At 40.2% G+C, this 19,238-nt stretch overlaps 1 protein-coding gene across 1 annotated transcript in view; it reads left to right on the plus strand.

Annotated features, from left to right (window-relative positions):
* Positions 1–19,238, plus strand: part of LOC136873668 (proton-coupled zinc antiporter SLC30A5) — a 299,129-nt gene that overhangs the window by 160,492 nt on the left and 119,399 nt on the right. The window contains exon 4 of the mRNA XM_068227712.1: positions 16,738–16,892. Within this exon, the coding sequence (XP_068083813.1) occupies positions 16,738–16,892 (155 nt within the window). The remainder of the gene's footprint in view (positions 1–16,737; positions 16,893–19,238) is intronic.

Below are 19,238 nucleotides of genomic sequence, written 5' to 3' on the forward strand. Positions count from 1 at the left end.
CATGGACATGTGCTGTTGTTTACAAACAAGACCACATGCTCGTGCTTTGACAGCTGTCATCTTGACACTTTTAACCACGTGCCCGTGTTTTGGCGTGGAATTTGAATAAGTGGACGACCCTATCCTCACTGCTGTTATCTTGATGGGGTTTAACCACATGCTGAGGTATGCAAGAGTACAAGGCTAACCTCAGAGAAAGTTTATGCTTTGTTGATTTTGGAGGGGGGAGGGTAGAGAGGTAGTCCTCTCTTCCAGCCCCCCTTACCAAAATAGGGGATGGGTGAGAGATGTGCTCGCTCTCTCCCTCTCTCTCTCTAGAGGTTCACCTCCTTGGCGATGAGTCCTCTACCAAAAAAATTGCCCTGCCTAAGATGCCAGGGTATGCCGCCACTCTCAAGGCGACTGAGTGTAACTGTCGCATGCATCTATATGTATAGTATCATTGGTTGAGTGGGTGGGGGGGGTGTGCAGATCCGCGAGCAGTGAAGGGTAATGCGATCGCATCGACTGGCGATTGTTGCACACTCTGCTAGAAGAAAATGTAAACTCATGTCAAAATTTTACGATAGTCGATGCGCATCGACTGTGATTGCTGCGCACACTGGTAGAATAAATGTACGCTCATCTCAAAAAACTTTTATTGTCGATGCACGTCATCGACTGGTAATAGGTGCGCTCTCTGGTAAAAGAGAATGTAAGTGCGTCTCAAAATTTTTTGGATGCTGTTGCGCACATCTTGACGGGACTTAGCCACACACCACATGCTTTCGACATGTGTGAGGCGAGGAATTTTCAAAAAGAGAATGACTCTAACCTCACAGCTGTCATCTTAACGGGACTTACAATGAGTGAGACATACAGTTGTAAGTTCGTATTTAGAAGATGATAGGTTTGAGATCTAGGTTGCCTGTGTGTCAATTTCAAATGTTTATTTCCCTCCTCAGCGCGCCGCTCCACATTCACCTAGCATATATTTATAATCAAGGTAAGTAACACATATATTTTAAAATTTATAAGCAAGGTAAGATAACAACAGACCATGTACTGTATGTTCTTAACACGAAAATATATATATGCATTAAAAAAATTGACAGTCATGTCGCCATCTTAAGAGGTCACAGCACCATGCATTTCTGGTCCTCTGTAACAGGATAGAACCTGCACAGTTTGCTTGAGCTCTGTCGTTATGTTTAGACTTGTTCGTAAGGAGGAGGAAGCAGGTCAAGCTGCGACGTCACGTTATTTGTCCGTTGGATGGAGAAGTACAGCCTAAAACATGTCATTAACAAAATAGCGACTAGGATAGGTACAGCTAAAAACAGTTTTTTGCATAATTCATTTCATCTTTTTATCTTCCCTGTGTCAGAAAGGGCATCCAGTAGCCTATCCGTAAAATTAGGACAGACGATGAGGAAGAGGAGGAGAGATGGCATCTATATGTAAAAACTGGGGGTAAGATGATAAGGAGGAGGAGTAAAAGTGCATCTATCCGTAAAACTAGGGGCTAGACGATGAGGAGGAGGCTATTTATCTGTCGGATGGAGACGTAAAGCCTTAAGCAGACCACATGATAACAGAGGTGCACAACTAAGTAAAGATGCGTTTGGGAAAAGGGAGGTGTGATCATACTTATTTGTCTATCAGATGGAGACGTAAAGCCTCCAAGATGGTGTTGGGAAGTGGGGAAACTGGTAAAATGACGTCGGGAAGGGCATCTGACCGTAAAACTAGGCCTCTCCAAGATTGCCACGGGAAGGGCATCTGGCTCTGAAACTATGCGCTCTGAGGATAGTTCTCTCCAAGATGGTGTCAGGATGGGCATCTTGCAAAATAGTGTCTGGAAGGGCATCTGACCGTATTACTAGACCCTGTAAGGTTGGGCCTCTCCAATATGGTGTCTCAAAATCACGTGGTGTGTGGCTGAGTCCCGTGAAGATGACAGCTGTGAGGTTCTGATCATTCACTTTTTCAAAATTCTGCACCTCATACCTGTCAAAAGCATGTGACTAAATCCTGTCAAGATGGCAACTGTAAGGTTAGCGTTGTTCTCTTTTTCAAAATTTTCACGCCTCACACTTTGTCAAAAAGCACGTGGCTAAGTCTCATTAAGATGACAACTGTGAGGTTAGAGTTGTTCTCTTTTTCAAAATTCCGTGTCCAACACTTGACAAAAGCATGTGGCTAAGTCCCGTCAAAATGACAGCTGTAAGGTTAGGGTCGTTTATTTTTTCAAAATTCCACACCTCATACTTGTAGAAAGCATGTGGTGTGTGGCTAAGTCCCATCACGATGACAGCAGTGAGGTTTGGGATGCCCACCTATTCAAATTCCGCACCTCACATCTGTCAAAAGCACGTGATTAGGACCTGTCAAGATAACAGCTGTGAGGTTAGCCATGTTCTCTTATTCAAATTCCACACCAAACAAGTGCATGTGGTCAGAAAGTCAGGTTAGGACCTGTCAAGATGACAGCAGTGAGGTTAGCCATGGTCTCTTATTCAAATTCTGCACCAAACAAGTGCACGTGCTCAAAAAGTGAGTTTAGGACCCATCAAGATGAAAGCTGTCAAAGCACGAGCACATGGTCTTGTTTGTAAACAATAGCACGTGACCATGACGTCATGCTGGGAAATATTTAAACTAATGGAACAGGGAGTGATCACCCTCTGTTGATTCCTATTCATCTTGGTATGGGGTCACTAAAATTTTCTAAACCTCTAAACATTTAACACATTTTTGGTATTTAATATTTTGTTTTTTGTCATCCCTCTGTAGAATAGACTTAGCCTCTGCAACTTTGGGCTATAAGCCCACTTAGGGTTTTAAGAGTTTTCCTAATAGGAGTGAAAGTATTTCGCCTCCTAGTCTTTTGCTCATGGCCGATCATCTTAAACCTTTTCTTTTTACATTAAGGCCATTTAGAATGGGCACTCATTGCCCCTGTTTTTTTGTAATTCTTAATAGACCAGTGTGTAATAAGCTGTTGAGCAGAAGTGACTGTAAAAACATTTGCAGTTTGTCTGGCATAACCTTGTAAGAAACTTCAATCAATCAATCAATCAACCAATCAGTCAATCAATCAATCAATCAATCAATCAATCAATCAATCAATCAATCAATCAATCCTGATCTGCATTTGGGGCAGTCGCCCAGGTGGCAGATTCCCTATCTGTGGTTTTCCTAGCCTTTTCTTAAATGATTGCAAAGAAATTGGAAATTTATTGAACATCTCCCAAGTTATTCCAATCCCTAACTTCCCTACCTACGTATAAACGAATATTTGCCCCAATTTGTCCTCTTGAATTCCAACTTTATCTTCATATTGTGATCTTTCCTACTTTTAAAGACACCATCCAAACTTATTCATCTACTGATGTCCTCCCTCTCCACCTCTCCAATGACAGCTCGGAACACACCACTTAGTCGAGCAGCTCGTCTCCTTTTTCCCAAGTCTTCCCAGCCCAAACTTTGCAACATTTTTGTAACGCTACTCTTTTGTCGGATATCGCCCAGAAAAAATCGAGCTGCTTTCCTTTGGATTTTTTCCAGTTTCTGAATCAAGTTATCCTGGTAAGGGTCCCATACACTGGAACCATACTCTAGTTGGGGTCTCACCAGAGACAAAAATGCTCACTCCTTTACATCCTTACTACAACCCCTAAAACCGCTTAAGTGCGGTCAGTATCCAGTATTCGGGAGATAGTAGCTTCGAACCCCACTGTCGGCAGCCCTGAAAATGGTTTTCCGTGGTTTCCCATTTTCACACCAGGCAAATGCTGGGGCTGTACCTTAATTAAGGCCACGGCCGCTTCCTTCCCACTCCTAGCCCTTTCCTGTCCCATCAATGCTGTAAGACCTATCTGTGTCGGTGCGACGTAAAACAACTAGCAAAAAAAAAAAAAAAACCTAAATACTCTCATAACCATGAGCAGAGATCTGTACTCTTTATTTACAATTCCATTTATGTGATTTCCCCAATGAAGATCTTTCCTCATATTAATACCTCGGTATTTACAATGATCCCCAAAAGGAACTTTCACCCCATCAACGCAGTAATTAAAACTGAGAGGACTTTTCCTATTTGTGAAACTCACAACCTGACTTTTATCCCCGTTTATCATCATACCATTACCTACTGTCCCTCTCACAACATTATCAAGGTCATTTTGCAGTTGCTCACAATCTTGTAACTTATTTATTACTCTGTACAGAATAACATAATCTGCGAAAAGCCTTATCTCTCATTCAACTTCTTTACACATATCATTGATATATATAAGAAAACATAAAGGTCCAATAATACTGCCTTGAGGAATTCCCCTCTTAATTTTTACATGGTCAGATAAAGCTTCGCCTAGTCTAATTCTCTGAGTTCTATTTTCTAGATACAGTGCCATCCAGTCAGTCACTCTTTTGTCAAGTCCAGTTGCACTCATTTTTGCCAGTCTCCCATGATCTACCCTATCAAATGCCTTAGACAGGTCAATTGCGACACAGTCCAATTGACCTCCTGAATCCAGGATATCTGCTATATCTTGCTGGAATCCTACAAGTTGGGCTTCAGTGGAATAACCTTTCCTAAACCCAAACTGCCTTCTGTCAAACCATTTATTAATTTTGCAAACATGTCTTATATAATCAGAAAGAATGCTTTCCAAAAGCTTACATACAATGCATGTCAAACTGACTGGCCTGTAATTTTCAGCTTTATGCCTATCACCCTTTCCTTTATATACAGGGGCTACTATAGCAACTCTCCATTCATTTGGTAAAGTTCCTTCATGCAAACACAAACCGAACAAGTACTTCAGATATGGTACTATATCCCAACCCATTGTCTTTAATAATATTATATCCCCCGAAACCTTATCAATTCCAGCAGCTTTTCTAGTTTTCAACTTTTGTATCTTGCTGTCATAGGTAAATTTTAATGCTTCTTTAGTATTAGTCACCTCCTCTATCTGGACATTATCCTTGTAACCAACAATCTTTACATACTGCTGACTGAATACTTCTGCCTTTTGAAGATACTCGCATACACACTCCCCTTGTTCATTAATTATTCCTGGAATGTGCTTCTTGGAACAGTTTCTGCCTTAAAGTACCTATACATACTCTTCCATTTTTCACTAAAATTAGTATGGCCACCAATTATGATTGCCATCATGTTATTCTTAGCTGACTTCTTTGCTAGATTCAATTTCCTGGTAAGTTCCTTCAATTTCTCCTTACTTCCACAGCCATTTCTAACTCTATTTCTTTCCAACCTGCACCTCCTTGTTAGCCTCTTTATTTCTCTATTATAATAAGGTGGGTCCTTACCATTCCTTACCACCTTTAAAGGTACAAAGCTATTTTCACATTCCTCAACAATTGCTTTAAACGCATCCCAGAGTCTGTTTACATTTTTATTTACTGTTTTCCACCGATCATAGTTACTTATTAAAAACTTCCTCAAGCCTGTTTTATCAGCCATATGGTACTGCCTAACAGTCCTAAATTTAATCTCTTCCTTTCTATCACATTTATTTTTATTTACCACAAAAAACAGCTTCGTGATCACTAATACCATCTCTTATTTTGGTTTCTCTATAGAGCTCATCTGGTTTTACCAGCACCACATCCAGAATATTCTTCCCTCTAGTTGGTTCCATCACTTTCTGAATCAGGTGCCTTTCCCATATTAACTTATTTGCCATTTGTTGGTCATGCTTCCTGTCATTCACATTGCCTTCCCAATTGACATCTGGCAAATTCAGATCTCCCTCTACAATCACTTTCCTTTCCTTATCGTTTCCCACATAGCTGATTATCTTATCAAATGATTCTGAATCAGCATCTGCGCTACCCTTTCCTGGTCTGTACACTCCAAAGACATCAAGTTGCCTATTATCTTTAGAGATGAGTGTTACCCCTGGATTTTCGTGTTTGTGATCTTTAACTTTTTTGTAGCTTACAAATTCTTCTTTCACGAGAATGAATAACCCCCTCCTACCATTCTTGTCCTATCTCTACGGTACACCCTCCAGTTCCGTGAGAAAATTTCTGCATCCATTATATTATTTTTCAGCCATGATTCAACTCCTGTTACAATATCTGGTAAGTATATATCTATTAAATTACTTAATTCTATTCCTTTCTTTACAATACTTCTACAGTTGAGCACTAACAGTTTTATGTCATCCCTACTTGTTTTACAGTTCCCTGTTCCCTTAACACCGCTCCCTAGGCCACCGTGTTTCCCTGATTGTACCTCTCTATAGCCCTTCTAAACAAATTTCCTAACTTATATGGACCACTGCGGTTTAAGTGAAGGCCATCTGAGCGCAGATCACTATCTCCTACCCACCCATTAGGATCTAGAAATTTCACTCCCAGTTTCCCACATACCCACTTCATAGTCTCATTTAAATCCCCAATCACCCTCCAATCAGTATCCCTTCTACACAGTATTCCACTAATAACAATCTCCGCTTTCTTAAAGTTCACCCGTGCTGCATTTACCAGATCTCACACATCTCCAACTATGTTGGTACTTATATCAGCTTGCCTTACGTTGTTGGTACCATCGTGAAACACTACCACCTTCTCCTTCCCCTCCTCCCTCTCTTCTACTTTCCTCAACATCTGCCTCAACCTAATTCCTGGATAACACACTACCCTGGTACCCTTTCCTCCACACACTTTCCCCACGTGTCTAACAATGGAATCCCCCATGACCAGAGCCTCAACCCTACCCACCTCATTTGATCCCCTCCCCTCCTGGTCAGCCCTATCTTTCCTGATAGCTGCAGAAGCTAATTCCTCCTCCCTATTATTTTTTATTCCTACAACACACTAACACGATGAAAATTGCTGTTAATTACTGGAAACGGAGACTAATACACAAGAATTACACAATTCTTAACTGCAGTTAAGTCTACCCTAATTACAACAACAGAATTTTAGTAAGAGAGTTACTACAGATACCACAGAAACGGTACTATACTACACAAATATTTCACAGTAATAGAATAAACACACTACTTTCTAATAAGATGCTAGAATACACTGCTTCTGAAAGGCTGAACTATATTAACTTTTGGAGCTCATACTCCTGGGCTATGTATATTAGTGGAGCAAATATGCTTTTATAAAATAGTGTACCTGTTCAGAGCTATAATGCTCATTCCCTGTATATTATCGTGTGGTTAATTCTCTCTATTTTTTTTACCTGATTTTTGGATTTATTGTCCGCTGTTGTTATTAGAGCTGATGAGTTCATTGTTATTCTATTTATCTGTTATTTATTCCAAATATTCTATCTATCACATTTTAAAGTTAAAAAAAAAAGGGGGGGGAAGAAATGAAATTTCAAAAAATAGTGCTTTAACTTATGCTCTGGTCATTTCCTTGTTTGCCCATTCACCCCGGTACCTTCTTACACCTCCGTGTTCCACAAAATTCTCATGCCAATTATTATAGATTCATTAAATATATCTAGTTAATTTGTCTAGTTTTTCACAAGCTGAGCATATCAAGCAAGAACAGTGTCTTGGTGACATTTTGGTCTCTCAATATAGGAATGTCTTTGGGTGCTGAGATTTTTACACTTAGGCTAATTGATTTGGCATGTATAACCTAAAACTTAGTCTATATTTGAACAATATTTTAATCACCACCATCACTATTATTTGTAGTAATGTATTTTTTAACTGCAGTGTGCAGTTATCTTATTTAATTCATTATAAGTATTATTAATGAGCATAGTTAACTTATAAGACTGTGACCACCCCAACCAACAAGCATTGGTTTTGTAAAGATATAGATTTGTTTTCTCTAAATTTGCATTGTTTTTTCCATGATATACACACTTACTTGCTGTTATATTATAGAGTATTTAGTTGTAACCTAAATTTGTTTACAAGTATAAGCTATTAAATAAATAAATAAATAAATAAATAAATAAATAAATAAATAAATAAATAAATAAATAAATAAATAAATAAATAAATACATACATACATACATACATAAAATAAATAAATAAATAAATAAATAAATAAATAAATAAATAAATAAATAAATAAATAAATAAATAAATAAATAAATAAATAAATAAATACCAAGATTAATTGGTATAATTAGAGCTATCAATTTAGTTCATAAATCCTTTGGTTTATTAATTTGACTTGGATCACCCAAAATTTGGATGAGGTTTGGAGAATACTTTAATAATCAGCATTAACTTATGCACTGTTTATTATTTTCACATTCCAAGATGTAATTGAAGCATTTAATTAAAACACCATAGATTCAAATTTATTTTACTGCTAGAATAGCAGACATGGAACAATGATTAAAAGTTCAAACAAATTCAACTTACATTCACATCAACAAACCCTAGACTTTTTTGATATATCACCATTATTTCTCTGGCTCGACAAAATCTATTTCTTCCTAGTTTTACAGTCCTTTGGTAAATAATTATTTTTGGGGTGGTATGCAATGTATTAGTGCACATGGGAATTATACACCATTTATCACTTTTCTGCCTCACTGTCTGTGCAGGATTCATTACAAGTCCAAAAAATAACACTCAGATTATTACACAGTGTACAGAAATTGAACTTAACTTTACCCGACACTAACATGAACTGTATCCTGTTTCTCAAAGCACACTATGTGTTATTTCGTCTGCTAAATCAGTCTGCCTGGGCGATGACGTCAGACCAATGAGATTGCATACTTGCGTCACGTGATATTTTCATACTTTGATCAGATTTTTATCATGTTTGAAGTTATTACTTCTACATTCTGACCAAATTTTTTAATTCTGCATGAAATTTTGAAGCAGATTAGCACATTTTAAATTAAAACCCCAGATCATGCATGTTCCCCGTTCACACCACACATACCGGTAACACTATTCTTCACCACAACCGTGCCCAGTTTACAATACCACAACAGACAATGCCCACTTTCGTTGGAGGGTCTACTTTACTAAGACTGCACCATGATTTAAATATTGATTCCTCTAGGAAACCTGAAATATTTGTCCTGAATGAGTAAATTCATAATTCAAATATAAATGGTCCATTATTGTTAATTATAAATTTTCCAGCTAACTCATTCGTGATTGCCAGCATTTTGCCCCAGTGTGCCAGTTTTGGCTCATCACTTGGTGACTACCACACCTAGCAAGATGTATGGCTAGTGCATACAATAGAGGACTGACGGACAAAGGTTTTCATTCCCCACCCTAAAGGGGTGGAGCGGGCCTCCTAGAGGGTCACGCCTTCTCTCTGGCCAAGAGATGCGGGTGGGTTGGGGTGATGTCATGGAGGAAGGAGGGGCGTAAATGAAGTGAAGAAGGAGGAGATGGGAGGGGGTTTGGCTTCTTAGCGAAGGGGTTTGCAACTTAATTTTATTTCAGTATTATTTACAAAAGGTTTTTTTCTTTCTTGTTTTTTGTTTGATATATACAAAGGAAGGGCGTACTATATTGTTTTGCATTTTATTTTTTTCTACCCAAATGAATTACATTACACATCAGTTGTTACGTCCACCTTCTCAACATAATCTCCTTGTAACTGTACGCACTTTTGCCATCGATGTGTCAGTCTCTCCAGACCTTCCTGAAACCATTCTTCCAGAGTGCTGTGTACCCGTGCCTTGACAGCCGTATCCAGTTCTGCAAAATCCGCAAAATGGGGACCATGCAGAGGTTTCTTCATGTTCCCGAATAGGTGATGGCACTGTTCGACATTTCTTTGGCAGTGGACCGCCCCTATGCTTCCATTACATCGATTGTTGTTTCGTTTACGGGTCATGAACTTGGCTGGATCTTGCTCATGTCCGTAGGTTTAACCTTAAATTACCCTACACATGTCCCCCGGGTGGTGCTAAGTGAGCAACATCAGAATAAGATGAGACCGAACTGTCGTATACGACCTCCCGGTCAAGGAAAATGGAGAAGAATCATACCTAGAGGCCCTTCTCAGGGCCCTCAAGTTCGTAACATTGGCCCTTCAGTGAAAATATGCCAGCTTAACATCGAGGGCATAAGCAGAGCAAAGTGTGAACACCTAGCAAAGATTCTCAAAGAACACCAGACTCATATCATCCTGCTTCAAGAAACCCACACGGAAAATGACCTCCAGCTGCAATCCAGAGGGAGAATTCCAGGATTTAAATTAGTGTCCGCAGTTAATCACGCAAAGTATGGGATTGCCACCTATGTGAGGAGTGATATTACCCACTATCAAGTCTTGCCATCCTTCTCAGATAATGAAATATTTACTACCTCAATCAAAGTTTGTGATTTGACAGTAGTTAACGTATATAAACCTCCTGGAACTCCCTGGCCGTCTCCACCAATTCCATCTCTGCAAAATCCAAGTATAATTGCAGGCGACTTCAACAGCCATCACACACTATGGGGATACAAAGAGAATGACAGTAATGGGGAAAAGCTCACTGACTGGATGGAAACTGAAAACCTTAAGCTTATCTATGATGCCAAGGATAAGGCTTCCTTCTCTTCTGCACGATGGAACAAAGAATACACCCCGGATCTCTGTTTTGTAACGCAGTCACAACACCCACTCAGCAACATACGACGCACAGTGCTCAACAAATTTCCTCACAGTCAGCACAGACCAATAATTATCCAGTCTGGATTGCTTGTGCCCATCGTTCACTCCTGCCCGAAAAAGAGATGGAATTTTAAAAAAGCCAATTGGGAAGAATTTTCTAAACAGATTGACTCCAACCTGCGATGGATAAGACCTATTCATAGTAACTACAGCAGATTCATCGGTGTGGTTAAAAGTGCAGCAAAACGATGTATCCCAAGAGGATATCGTAAACAATACATCCCCGGCTGGAACGAGGAGAGTGAAAGGCTCTTCAAAGAATTTGAGGCCAATGGTGACCCAGATACAGCTTCGGAACTGTTACAATCCCTAGATGAAAATAGGAAGAGAATTTGGCAAGAAACAGTAGAGTCCCTAGACTTCACTCACTCCAGCAGAGAAGCTTGGAGCCTGATCAGGAAATTGGACACACCAAATAGCAAAATTAGACCGAAAACAAGCATCAGTCTAGACGACATGGCCAAGCATATGATCTGTACCTCAAAGGTCTCAGTTGAAAAGCATCATAGAAGGCATGTAAAGCACCTCCTGAAGGAAAAGAAACATTCGGCTCAACGATCCTCTGAATTCTCTGCCCCATTTCAACTACAAGAAACTAAGCAGGCCTTAGAAAGTCTAAAACCTGGCAAAACGGCAGGCGCTGATGGTATATATCCAGAGTTCCTTCTTCATCTTGGACCAGCTGCTGCTAAATGGCTTACTAACTTCTTCACAAACATACTAGAGACAGGTAACCTACCTTCAGTCTTCAAGAAAACAAAAATAATAGCTGTATTGAAAACATCTAAGGACCCAACAAAAGTTGAGAGTTACCGGCCAATAGCACTACTCAGTGTTACAATGAAGCTTATGGAAAGGCTGATATATAACAGGATTTTTGCTACAATAAACCAGCATATTCCAGTCGAGCAAGCTGGATTTAGACCTGGACGAGGATGTGAAGAACAGGTTTTAGCACTAGTTACCCATATTGAAAATGGATTTGAGAACAAAATGGTAAGCACGGCCGTCTTCTTAGATCTGACAGCTGCATATGACACCGTGTGGCAAGATAAGCTCCTTCTCAAATTTATCAGCATCATCCCTTGTTTGAAACTCTCCACATTACTCGGTAACATGCTGAGTAATAGGTACTTCCAGATTTTTTCCGAAGACTCCAGAAGTAAAGTACATAAGATAAATGGCGGACTCCCTCAGGGCTCTGTATTGGCCCCTCTTCTATTCAACCTGTACACACATGACCTTCCTGTAACTAAATCCAGAAAATTCATCTACGCAGATGACATCGCATTGGTTGCCCAACATCAACGCTTCGATGAGTCTGAGTCGACGCTTACATCAGACTTAAAGATTCTAGACAGTTACTTTTATCACAACAACCTTAGACCAAACCCCAAGAAAACTGTTGTGTCTACCTTCCATTTGCGGAATAGAAGTGCTGGGTACAAACCAACCATACCATTCAAAGGAGAGAATCTACAGTATTGTAGTAACCCAAAATACCTGGGAGTCACCCTGGACAGGTCCTTGACCTACAAGAATCACCTCTATAATGTGTCAGCCAAGATCAAGACCAGAAATAACATCCTCCAAAAGCTGGCAGGTACATCCTGGGGTGCTAATGCCCAAGTCCTGAGATCCACTGCTCTTGCACTCTCTTATTCCGTCGCTGAATATTGCTGCTCTACCTGGCTTAACAGTGCTCACACTGGATTAGTAGACACCCAGCTGAACCAAGCAATGCGTATCATTACAGGATGCATCCGACCAACTAACACACACTGGCTTCCCACCCTAAGCCACATACCACCTCCATCCCTAAGAAGATCACAGTCACTGCTTAACTTGTGGAAGAAAATTGAAAACAATCCTCACCTTCCTATTCATTCTGACATAGCAGCTTCCCCAGCTAAACGACTGAAATCCAGACACCCTTCTTGGCGTACTGCAATGAATTTACAGGACACCTCCTTTAATGTATCGGACGCCTGGAAAGAACAATGGCATCAGCAATCCGCATTACCACATCACCACATCATTGAGAACCCATGCAAGTGCCCAGATGGTTTTTCTCTTCCCAGACGGCAGTGGAGGATGCTAAATCGAATTAGGACCGGCCAAGGTAGATGTGGAGCCACTCTCTTCAAATGGGGATGGAAGACATCACCGCAATGTGACTGCGGACAAGGGGAACAGACAGTGGAACACCTTGCATTTGAGTGTCCTTTGCGTAGTTACAGAGGCTCTATTGAGGACTTAAACTGTGTCTCAAACGAAGCTCTTCTCTGGCTATTAAATTTTGAGATGGAACTTTAGTTACGAGCTTGAGATGGTAGTTGTATATATTGTAAATAATATTGTATTCATCATACGCTAAATAAATAAATAATTGCAAAAGTTCTCTGCACACGTCCATGTGCCTCTGTTTTTTGTCTGCAGACAAGAGTCTAGGCACTCATGTGGAAGATACCTTCACCAACTGTAAGTAGCCGTGCACGATCCGTTGCGGGGTGTTTTGGCTAATTCCCGTGGCTGCCTCCATTTCCGTATATGTAATGCATTTGTTTCCTTGGATGGCCTGTTCAATCCAGGCAATGTTGGCTGGTGTTGACACTGTCACATTCCTTCCAGAACTGGTTCCCAGTTGTAAAGTGTTCTCCGTGACGGCATATGTTCTCCACAAACTGCCACCAAGCGCCGATGAATTCCTGCAGTAGTCACGCCTTCTTTCTATAGGAACCAAGTCGTATAGATGCTGTCCCTGACGATTGCTTTCCATGTTGTCTGCACCTACACTGACAGTGTTGTTATGAAATGGCTATGACGAGTGCATTCGTTGCCCCTGTGCGTGTGCTGCTTCCAAACAGTGGAACAAGACACTAGTTATATATCAACACCTTCAAAAGTGAAATGTGAACCATACCCGGACGTTCAAAAAATAAAGTGTAAAACAATATAGTATGCTCCTCGTACATTAATACATAAATAAGTTCTACTGTTTGACAGTACTTGGGATATTAACATAAATTAAAGAGGGTTATTTTTATAATCATATATGTAGGTCTGAAGTTGAACATAGTTCTGATTATAAATTTTCCCCTTGGTTCCTTCGCCAAGGTGGTCTCTTCTGAAGACAGGGTAGCAAATATGTGAAGAGTGGCATAATATTGTTGGTACACTCACAAGCCTACGTTTAATTTAACAGGATGTAAGTCCATTTGGTGAGTACAAATACTGGAGAGGATGCGGTTCCATGATATAGTTGCTTGAAGTGGGAATGTGTTCATACAAGGGTTTCTAATAGTGTAAAGTTGAAGTGCTGAATTAGGCTAGAATATATGGTTAGAAAGTGAACATTGAATGTTTGATTTGCTGCAGCGTGTAAGTGAGTGAGAACTAAGCGTCTGTTGTAGGGGTGGATATTTAGTAATGCAGTGGTGACAAGGCAAATTAGATCCTCGATAGTAGGTGATCAAAGATGGCTAGGAGATGTAGTTGGATCAATGGTTCTGATAGAGGTTATGAGTTCTGGTTGATTTTGAGGAGGTGTAGGGCGGCGATGGCAGCGGCAAGAATACACTGCGTGATTACCTCCACAGGTATGGCATTGTTGGGACACCTGGGTCTAAAATGATCTTCATTGCAATGTCCACATTTAGGAGTCTTGGCGGTACATTGTATGGTGGTATGATTATTGTAGATGAGACAGCGCTCACACCGGATGGGTAATGGAGGTGGGGCGTGAGATGTTTCCACTTTATGTTGGTGTTTGTGTATGGAGACTCTGCTGGTGGAGACACGGTTGACATCTGCATGCAATGGCAGAAGAATTCTCACCATATGGGTGGGACCCATGGAGTTCTTGACTCTGAATGTCTTCTTGACTGGGATGCCTTTCGCGTGGAGTTCAGAGATTATTGTTTCTTATGTAATAGAGGGGTCAACACCTCATATTACACAGCTGAGAAGGCGGTAGCGGGGTGGGGAGCCCCCCGGTTTGATGGGTTGAGGTGGGAGAGTTGAAAAGGAGTACTTGATTCAAGTTGGTGAGCTCCTATTGCAGTGGTGGTTTGAGTAGTCACGGTGTCTCCATTAACTTGAATAATGACTCCAGTTGTCGCAGGGCAGAGAAAATGGCGTTGGGAGATTGGAACTCGGGGCCAGGGTTGGAGAGTAGAAATGAATGTGTTCCTCAGGGATTAGGTTGGAGCAAACGGGAATGATTGATGGGGTGTCATGTGCCGGATACAAATGAAAGCAATATTTATTCAAAACAATCTTTGAAGGTGTCCACCTTTTCAGTACAATTTATTTTTCTTTACGAATAGAATCTTTACATTAACATCGATTCAGTAAAGATTCTATTTTTAAAGAAAAATAAAATGTGTTGAAAAGGTGGATACCTTCAAAGATTGTTTTGAATAAATATTATATGACAGCTCAATACGGAGCAAGAAAATGAGATTTATTACATGTAATACAGATGAAAGTCCGAGCGGACAAGTGCGCCGCCACCGTCCACGAATGCCATCAATCAGCACATTCCTCCCAATTCTACCCCCACCACCACCACTTGGATGGTGGCAGCGCACTTGTAATGTCTGTCGATGGTGCAGGTTCCAGGTCCAAAGCAAGGCGTCATAGAGCTTGTTCTTCCTCCGGAGGAGACTGTGGAGAAAACCTCTTAAATTGGAATTGAACTCTAGTGTTGTGTCCCAGCGGAGCTGGTATCATGGGAAGAAATCTGGCCTGGTACTGAAGAGCAGCAAAACTAAACATTACGGCCGAGTGATAAACTCCTGTGGCTGATTGACTGAAGTCAGCGGTGGCGATGATAGTGGTGGTGGTGGTGGTGACCGTGGTTGTGGTGGTCATTGCTGTAGCGGTGACTGGACAATAAGGTGAATACATGACGGAGATTGATTTTACTAGAGTCTGAGGAAATATGGTATTGCTAACAATGAGCTCGCCCTGAGATGATGCCTCTCAAATTTTCTTCTGTCCACATGGTCAGAACACTTTATTAATAGGGAATAGCCCTGCGTGCCTGAGTTACGGTGTATAAATGTTGGACAGCGAAGGATGTAGCGAAGGCCACTGTGTAGGCTTCTTGGAGCTAGAGGCAGTGCCAATATGCTACGACAGACTTGTTATCTTTTACAAAAATTGATGCCTGCTAGGCCATCAGATGATATAGATATTAATTCCGAGTAGCCTACGCAGTGACCTCCACTATATGCACAGCCATGCGTCTTGGTAGGTGTGTTAGTTATCAACTGATGAGTCTGGGATGAAACACTGGCAACCAAGAATGAGTTAGCTGGAAAATTTATTGATATTTAGAAATTTCGTGATCTGTATTGAAGTGGGATTACAATAATTGAAATTATTAGAGGTCCTCCTCTTCAAGACAAATACATTAATAAATGTCTTTGTATTAATAAATGTCCGACTCGTTGGCTGAACGGTCAGCGTACTGGCCTTCGGTTCAGAGGGTCCCGGGTTCGATTCCCGGCCGGGTCGGGGATTTTAACCTTAATTGGTTAATTTCAATGGCACGGGGGCTGGGTGTATGTGTTGTCTTCATCATCATTTCATCCTCACCACGACGCGCAGGTCACCTACGGGTGTCAAATAGAAAGACCTGCACCTGGCGAGCCGAACCCTTCCTGGGATATCCCGGCACTAAAAGCCATACGACATTTCATTTTCATTTCATTAATAAATGTCTTTGTATTGAATACATTAATAAATGTCTTTGTATTGAATACATTAATAAATGTCTTTGTATTGAATACATTAATAAATGTCTTTGTATTGAATAGGAGGGCCCCTAATAATTTCAGTTATTGGAAAATTTATAATTTCAAATAACAGACCGTTTATATTGGAACTAAGACTGCACCAGGCTAGCAATTAGTATATGAAATTAAAAATCTATTTTCGTAATTTGCAGTTTGCTTCAATTCATTTACTTTGCTTTCCTATCTAAATATTCATCCAATGTCATGTTACCTCTGTTTTCTTCCAAAGTTTCTGTTCTTTGTTATGTTTGCAGGCCATTAACTGGTGAAAAATTAATGTTTCTTATTTATGGTAGGAGTTCGAGGTCCTGCTGTCATCAGAGGAGCAGCCCTTTTCTTAGCGGCTGTGGTGTCGCTGATATTCCTTGATCATGATGAGGGCCAACAACATCCTGGAGATAGCCATTTGTTTTCTGGAGCTGTGTCATGGCTTGGGCTTGCTGACCATAAGGTACGGATGAGTATGTCCTGATTGTATCTGCAACATTGTGACAGATATGAGGAACGTTCAATATATAATGCAACATGTATTTCTCAGTGAATTTCAGTTTTTAAAAATTGGTATTTTGTTTGGGACATTTTTGGATATTCCTGCTTCGTCTACATTAATTTCCGATTGGTGGCAGCGGTATAACTGTAACAGAGGTCTGTACTGAACAGAGAGCAGTTAGCGAGTTCCTTTTGGCGAAAAAACCAGGGCATCACATAGATGCTTGCAGAATGTCTACGGAGACCTGGCATTGGACAAAAGCTCGGTGAGCCTTCTGCACAACAACGCAAGACTTCACACAAGTCTGCGCACCCATTAAGAGTTCACAAAACTTTAGTGGACTGTTCTTCCTCATCCACCCAACAGCCCAGATCTCATGCCTTCTGACTTCCATCTGTTTGGCCCAATGAAGGATGCACTCCACAGGAAGCACTACGTGGATGATAGGGAAGTTATCGATGCTCTGGTTCTGACATCGAACAGTCGAGTGATACCATGCAGGCATACAGGCCCTCACATTACGGTGGTGTTAAGCCCATAGCATTGAACGGAGATTATGTTGAAAAGTAGGGTATTGTAGCAAAAGAATTGGGGAATAATATGGTGGATTTGAATCCTCAATAAAACCAACCTGCTTTTAGAAAAAAAAAAATGTTGCATTATGCATTGAACTCCCTTTGTACTGTGTGCTTCTATGCAAAAAAAAAAAAAAAAAAAAAAAAAACCAAGAAGTCAATTTCCCTAACAGAACTTTGTAGTGAATGTGATAGTCAGTCTTGAATTGATTGTATACACATTGTGTGTGCACTTCTTTTATTAATTTAAAAATATTTTGGAGTTCAGAAAGAATATTGTGTAAAGCGTATTGTATGAAGTAAAGGATCAAGATGTTGTTGCAAGAGAAGCCTTCAGCGTTAAGGAAGGGAAATGAATGTGTGACACAGTGCTTCAGAACAGTCGTATGTAATATTTTATTTGATCACTGAATAATCAGATTTAGCATTTAAAAACCGGAAGGTAAGGAAATTGGATTTAGGAGCAGTAAATTTTTATTTCCTTTCTCCATCTCTTTTTCCTGTGATGGGATCCTGATCTACATAGCTCAGCAACTAGTTTCATTCTACTCCAAATGTGTGCTGAATGCCAGGGCAGTCCAACTCGTGCCACAGGGTTTGTGGTGCTGTGGTTCTGCCACCAGTCTAATCCGTGGTGAACCAAACCTCACCCTGCTTGATATTTTCCCCTCCCTCCACTGCGGCAGACAGTTATTCAGATTATTGTACAGCTCTTGTAAAGCTGCACTATCAGTTTAATGGTTCTAAGTCGATGCCCCGAACAAATAGCTTTTTTTAAAAAAAAAATCAGTTTAATGGTCAGTACAAAGAAATGGTGGATATTGCACCTGATTTGGAGATTTTCATGACACCATTTTTCAAAATCTGCTGACAAGGCACTAAGTAAATTGCATCTCGAACTGGATTGAGATAAAATAAAGTGTAAGGAAATTCTGTATGTGTGTAATATGGCAAGTTAACGAAAATGGATAAGTTAAAGTATGCTCCATCAACAAGGGGTATAAAGTAAAAAAATAAGTTTTATCAGGTTGTTGCTCATGAAATGTCAAATTTGGTTATGAAACTTCAAACGTCAGCAACTCTGCAAACTTTTGTTGATCAAAATAGACACTGTTAATTATAATACACATGTCATAATGAGATACAAATGCTTCCAGTACTGTTTCATACTAGTCCAACTGTCTAGATATGAAAAATTGCTGAAGCTGTTTTTGACAGTTGCTTCATTGTTTAACCTTTTCTCCACCAATTATCGAAATGTCTGAGAATGCAGTAGGTGATTGACGGGAGATGTGGTGAGCACTGTGGGTAAGGTAGCGAATCATAATATAAGTTACACGGTTGTACCTGATTGTTGGATTTCCAAGTCCCTGATATTGTTAGAGCTGACGAGCTTATTAATATTGTTGTTATTCATTCAAATTTTCTATTTCTCAATTTTTTTAAACTAGAAAAAACTGTACCGGGCGGTACACCTCTACGATGCAAGTTCAAATCTTGCGCCAATTGAAACTCCTCTACAGGAGAAACTCTGAACTTTAAAAATGGAATCAACTGAACTGTTTATCAGAAGATGTCTCTGGGTGTTTTGATTTGCTTTTGTTGATCAAGAAGTGTGGACGTTCTCTAACAGATGTCTCTACTAAAAACTATGGTTATGCACCCTGGTGCGAAGGAATGAACTTTCTTGGAGAAATTTTGTATTCATAAGTTTTGTCTTTACTAAATTTTG

Source organism: Anabrus simplex, chromosome 5 (genome assembly GCF_040414725.1).
Source record: "Anabrus simplex isolate iqAnaSimp1 chromosome 5, ASM4041472v1, whole genome shotgun sequence".
NCBI classification, from domain to species: Eukaryota; Metazoa; Arthropoda; class Insecta; order Orthoptera; family Tettigoniidae; genus Anabrus; species Anabrus simplex.